The following is a 6215-nucleotide window of genomic DNA, read 5'->3' on the forward strand; positions in this document are numbered from 1 at the left end:
TACCTTTAGGAATAACATTTGTACTATGGACAGGTCAAATCGTCAGCAGTACTTATAAGGCGATAAAGATGGAGACTGTTCATGTGTGGATCAGTTTCATTCAATTTGTATAATATTATTACCAGAGTGGAAATCACCAAACTCTAGAATAACAAGGCTTAGCTACTTGTATCATATGATGCAAAAGTTGTACATTTATCATGGGTGATGCTGATGATGTATACTGACCAACTACTCTTGGTTTTTATTGTAACAAATGAGGTCATTCTGATTGATAATCAAGTGCTTTCTGATGCCTCATCCTTTTTGACCAAATTAAATTGCATTTGCTACCTCAACAACCAGCATATCATGTCTTAATTGACATATTTTCAACTTACAATATAAAATACATCTGGGCTGTGTTGAGCCCGAGCCCGAGCCCGAGCCCAAGCCCATCTGTGTGCCTGAGAGCGGCCCACTAGTAACAAGAAACAACATTTTCATAAGTGGGCTGGGCTTTGTTTGTGAGAATATATTGATGATACAATACAATTGTGTCTAGAAAGAATTGAGATGTTATGTTTGGTTCTACAAAAAGAGTAACATAAACAAATGGAATATATGATCAAAGATCACCAGGTGAAAGGGGTTCCTGCCACCAAAAAGATTTCATTCTCCACGTCTTTCACCCACTGGCACACGCGGTTGCATATCCTTATGGCCAAACCCTGCAAACTCGAAACGGAATTTAATAGGTAATTTTTTTTCCCATTCTGATCAGTTAACAAGAGCTTCCGAAAAGGTTATTAATGATCCTAACCTTGTCGGCGAGGGGATCAAACGCTGCGTATAGTTCAAAATCCTGTGTGACCCAGCATAGTAAAACTGCAATGCAAGAAACCGTAGAATTTATATCAACCAAAATTCAAATTTTGGTTATGATTTCAATCAATAAACGATTTACAAGTGGCTGAGGATACCATAATCATCGTCCTTTTTAAACTGCGTTTTATGGGGTCCGGTTCCTTTATCATGCATGGAAGCATACAGCTTTTGATACGCCCTGTATAATCTACGAAGACAAAACCCAATCATTACGAGCAAAATTATTGACTAGAATTAAAAATATTTATGTCAACTACTTACCTTTTCTGCTGTCGATGAGTAGTGATTGGAGATGAAAACTCAGAAGATACATATTGATCTAGAGACATATTACGATATATAAAGTGCCAAAGTCCAGCTGGACCACCGATACTTGAAACTGATTCATGTAATCTATCTTGAGGTACGGTTGCTGGTCTGGATTCATTCAAATGTAATAATGACTCGGAACGAGTTGAGGGGTAGGTAGGTAAATTCTCTACGCGCATGCCACCTTCCGACAAGGATCTCTGAACTTCACTTAGAACATTAGACTTCGCAAGAACCTTTTCAATTAGTATCCTACAAAAATATTAGTAGAATATCTTGCAACATTAAGCCAGATCCCAAAAAAACACTTAGTATAAAACTAATATTAAGATAACCAACATAAAACATGTGATAAAAATACCTACCGACAATCTTTAAGATGGAAAAAGGAATCCGAACTTGATGTCAACAACACTAAGTACGTATCATTCTGCCACATACATATTTAATGTGAATGATTAAAATAGAAAAAAAAAATCTACACTACTAAAAAAGTAAAAATTCGGCATAAATTAACTCTATTAAAGGGTGTGTGTATACGTGTATGAAACTCACATCAAAATAATAAATATAAGCAAGTAAAAAGGCCATGGGGTTGTATCTTGGCAAACATATAGGCGAGAAAGATTCAGATGTTCTGCATCAAAAAGATAACATTGCGGCATCAGAGCCGTATAACTTTTTATATTTACATTTATAGTTTCTACAATTTCTAAAGAGTGAATGATGCACTTGCCTTAAAGATTCAGATGACATGACAAAGTTAGCGAGTAGCAGTATATCATCAGGATGAAGTACCGCTTTCTGCGCACCTACTAAACTGACAACCTGCATTTTAGCGTTGTTTTTGAAAAGGTATCCCTAAAAGGCTAAAACAGAACGAAGAAGAAAATATATTCGTTTTTGCAAAACAGGACCTTGTATTTACACATCAGCATTGCAAAGAGGACGCCTGATTCGGCAACGTCCTGCAATACCGCACCAGCGATTTGCCTTGTTGCGTAAGGAAGTGGAAGACACGTGTATGCATGAAGAAAAGTGGCAGGGTTCCTGAATCAAATAGTCGGTACAGGTACAGGTTTCTTATCGATTGAAATAAGCTACTAATAAATAAGCAGTTAAAATAGGGAAAAACGTACCAGCTGAAAGAGTGGAAAAGAGATGACAACACAAGATCCGTGCCTCCAAGCAAAGGTGTCATGTCAAACTTAGAGTTCTTTTCGAAACATTTATTTACAGACTTTGTAAGAATAAGTATAATCTGCATTAAAATTCAAGTGATTAAAATTTTAAAATGCTAATCAGAACGTATCGAGATAAACTTATTAGACACGTTGATGGGAAGCAACATACATTCCTACCTGACCATAAAGAAGCTCCAGTTGCCCCCTTAGTGACTCATAAGGCTCCTCAGTACAGCTTATGCAAACTAAATAGATAGGCTTTTTCACAAGAAAAACCACCTGTATTTGTATACCACAATAATCATAATCACATATCATTTGATTATGATATATTCAGTAAAAAATAAACATTTCTGACCTGGTGTTTTCCTGCCCTAACCAATTTAATATGGTCTCCCCTAAAAAGAAACAAATGGAGCAAACAACCGCAGGCTCTTATTAATCTTTGAAAAGATAAGCAAACAAATAATGAAAAACCGGATGCTAATATATTACCCGTCTTCCACAAAGGAAACGATGGCTTGTAGAGTTGCTGAGAATCCTGCTAGTTTGTGTTCATCTCCATATCTGGAAGTCAATCCGAAACAAGATTAAAGAAATGAATGCAACACTTTTTTCTCTAATACAACAGTTAATACATATCATAAAAAAAATATTGAAAACCAAATGCCTACCTTGAAAGAATAGGTTTTCCGGAGTTGCTCAAAACAAAAAAGTGCTTCTTCCTCTCTCTCCAAGACATAGAAGCATCATCCTGCACATTATTCCTTATTAATTCAAATTCATTAAAGATATTATCGGAGTTTCGTTGGCTTTTCAATTAAAAATACTTGGATATCTCTAAAAATCAACACTTTCATATTTAACTATTTCGCTGGTACTCACGAAAATTCAAACGGATAATTGAGAAAATCAATAACGAGTATGTATGTGTAATTGTATAACAACCAGGTGTTCAAAAAACTCGTGGCTCGCAGCTCGCTCGAAAAAAGTTCGAAAAAAACTCGGCTCGAAATTGGCTCGGTTGTAAACGAGCCAGCTCGGCTCAGATCGGTTTATAAACGAGCCAAGTTCGAGCTTGGCCTGGCTCGGCTCGTGAGCTCGTGAGTTGGCTTGATAAGGTTCACATTCTTCATTTCTTTGTCCCACATTCTTCATTTTTTTGTTCACATTCTTGCATATTTAATCATTTGGTTAAATTAATTTGCAATTATGACCCTTAGTCTATGAAGAGATTCATTTTTAGAGCTTTTTAAGTAGTAAATTTTGTGGTTCTTTGTTAGTTCGAGCTAGATCGAGCCGAGCCAGCACGAATTTTAATCGAGTCGAGCTCGAGCCTCAAACCTCAGCTCGATTTGAAATTCGAGCTCGAGCCGAGCCAGCTCGAATTGAGTTGTCGAGCTCGGCTCATTTACAACCCTAAGACCATGCGTAGGGGGCGTGTTCTTGCCCCAAACACGCCACCACCTCCGCCCCCGTGGGCGTGTTTTTGCTCCAAATCAGATCCGGCGTGCTATATTAGTATATTCCACGCCCACTCACCAAATTTAGAAAACGCCCCATAATGCCCCATTGCTGGGCTGCCACATGGCGCAAAACGCCCAAGGGTGGGGTGTAACCACTACACATGGTCTAAGGACCAAATACAAACTACATTATGGCACTTAACTTCGGGTGTAAAACCATAGCTATTTTCCAACTTTTCTAACTAGTTTGATCTTTGACTATGATTTCTCATTGTAAAACCCAATTACATAAAACGACACTAGAGTCTAATACCACCAACAAATGTAAACATATTACGAGCATAAAACAATCCCAAATTAAGATTTGATCAATGTTATGAATGTAGAATTACAATTACTCACCTCATGAATATGCCTTTTACCAGGAACCCGCTGTGATTGAACAGAATCCAACAACTCTCCACCATCACTCACATTATTCCGATGTTCCTGAATATCATCATTTACAGACACGTTATTGTTACTCTCTCCAAACGAATTTCTCCGCATTTCGCTTCGGATTTCATTCTTAGATCCATTGGTGATCTCTGTGACAGGTTCGTGGTGATTATTAGCAACCGATGGGGTTTCTTCGTCGATTGAAGAGTTGAATGCGATCGAAGACAACTGGTTTTCTATGGCATCAAGCGAGTGATCGATTGAATGGATGTTAGGGTTTTGGCCTTCTTCGTCGGAGAATGATAAACAACTCGAATCTGAACTCATTGAAGGGTCTGATCTGTTTGGACTGATGGTTCCAATTGAGGAGGATTTAGGGTTCAATACCTGGAAATAAATGATTGTTTTATTTTATTTTATTTTATTTTTTTTAGAAAAATGTCAGGCAGATATTATCGTAGTTTGTTCATTTTTTACATTTAATCCTTAACTTTCTAAAATTATTGCTATAGTTCTTAACTTTTGCAATTTCGTTCCCGGATAGTCTCTGATGCGAATGAGGTTAGTTTTTTTTGTTAAGTAGATAAGAAATGGTTGATTTATGGGGTGTTTGTTTTTTCTTCAAACATCTTTAAGGGGGCTGATGTCTGCAGACGCGCAGACGTTACCCTTGAAGACTGTTTGTTTTATTTTTTAAACAGATCTTAACTCATCTTTTTTCATCTTAAAAATAAGCTATGGACCCCCTTCTTAAAACATCTTCACACATCCCTCTTCTCCTCCCTCAAACATCAGCCCCTCCCACCGCCGCTCCTTCTCCTTCTCCGACCTTCCTCTTCTCCTCCGGCGACCTACCTCCTCCTCCGGCGATCTCCCTCTTCTCCTCCGGCGACCTACCTCTTCTCCGACCTCCCTCCTCCGGCGACCTCCCTCCTCCTCCGGTGACCAGCTCCTTCTCCGACCTCCCTCTTCTCCTCCGCTGGATCGAAGCGGGATGTGAATGTTTCGTCATTGTTTGATGCACTTCAGACCGGTATCAACTTATAAAAACAAACAGTCTTATATTTTCAACTTACAGATCTTCAGACCACATCTTCAGTTGCAGACATAAAAACAGATGAAATCAGCTTGCAGACAATTTATGTCTACAAAAACAAAGAGCACCTTAGAGAGACAAAGTGATGCCCAGATGAAGTTTGGAGGCCTTGGTGGTAAACTCTAAGGTAATTTAAATCTGATTGATGGGTCTTTTTGATTTGAATATTTTATCTGAATTTGTTGATAGTTGAAGGCATTGTTGGTGATTGATTGTGATTTATGAGACCTGTGATTTATTGTGTTTGGGACAAGTTGTATGGTTAAGAATGGGTAACAGGGTAAGTGATGAATATGGTCCATAAGTGATAATTTCCTCAATTTTGTCTTTTTATTTCTATTTTGAATTTGGTTTTTTTTTTTTTTTGATATATAGTAAAAAACCACTCTGAATACGAGGTTGAGCCGTAGCCCGTGCTACGACTCCTATAACTATAGTTCCGTTCTGAAATTGAAACGGCTCTGGCGAGGATCTGTTTCATTGAGGGCAATTGTGATCGGACACTGAAATTTACCTTTAAAAAAATTGTGATATGTCGGCGAGGTTACTGTTCCGTCGAGGATCTTTGAAATTGAAGCGGCTTCAGCTAGCTCCATCCTTTGGTCTCAAAATTTGGTTTGAAATTTTGTGTTAGTAGGGATGAATGGAAAATATTTAAAGAGGGGTTGGATTTAATGGAGTTGCAGGTGGTGGTTATGGTGGAGGTGAGTGGTGATATGGTGGTTAAAGGTGGTGATGGGATGAAAAAGATGAGAGGTTAGGGGTGGAGCCCACAAAGTTTTTTTATTATTTAGGTAGGGCCCACTTATGTTCAGTTGTATTCTTTTTTTTTAACTTTTATTTTTAAGAGAGAGG

General features: G+C 38.1%; 1 protein-coding gene across 1 annotated transcript; it reads right to left on the reverse strand.

Moving 5' to 3' along the window:
• Positions 1–479: 479 nt before the first annotated feature.
• Positions 480–4657, reverse strand: LOC110904297 (vacuolar fusion protein MON1 homolog). Its single transcript, XM_022150140.2, has 14 exons — positions 4229–4657; positions 3035–3114; positions 2856–2927; positions 2719–2758; positions 2538–2639; positions 2316–2437; positions 2094–2226; positions 1913–2004; positions 1732–1813; positions 1542–1606; positions 1129–1428; positions 963–1054; positions 803–867; positions 480–710 (listed from the first exon to the last, which is right to left on the reverse strand). Exons 1-14 carry the CDS (start codon positions 4589–4591, stop codon positions 615–617), a joined length of 1704 nt encoding a protein of 567 aa, XP_022005832.1. The 5' UTR covers positions 4592–4657; the 3' UTR covers positions 480–614.
• Positions 4658–6215: the final 1558 nt, after the last annotated feature.

This window comes from Helianthus annuus, chromosome 14 (genome assembly GCF_002127325.2).
Source record: "Helianthus annuus cultivar XRQ/B chromosome 14, HanXRQr2.0-SUNRISE, whole genome shotgun sequence".
NCBI classification, from domain to species: Eukaryota; Viridiplantae; Streptophyta; class Magnoliopsida; order Asterales; family Asteraceae; genus Helianthus; species Helianthus annuus.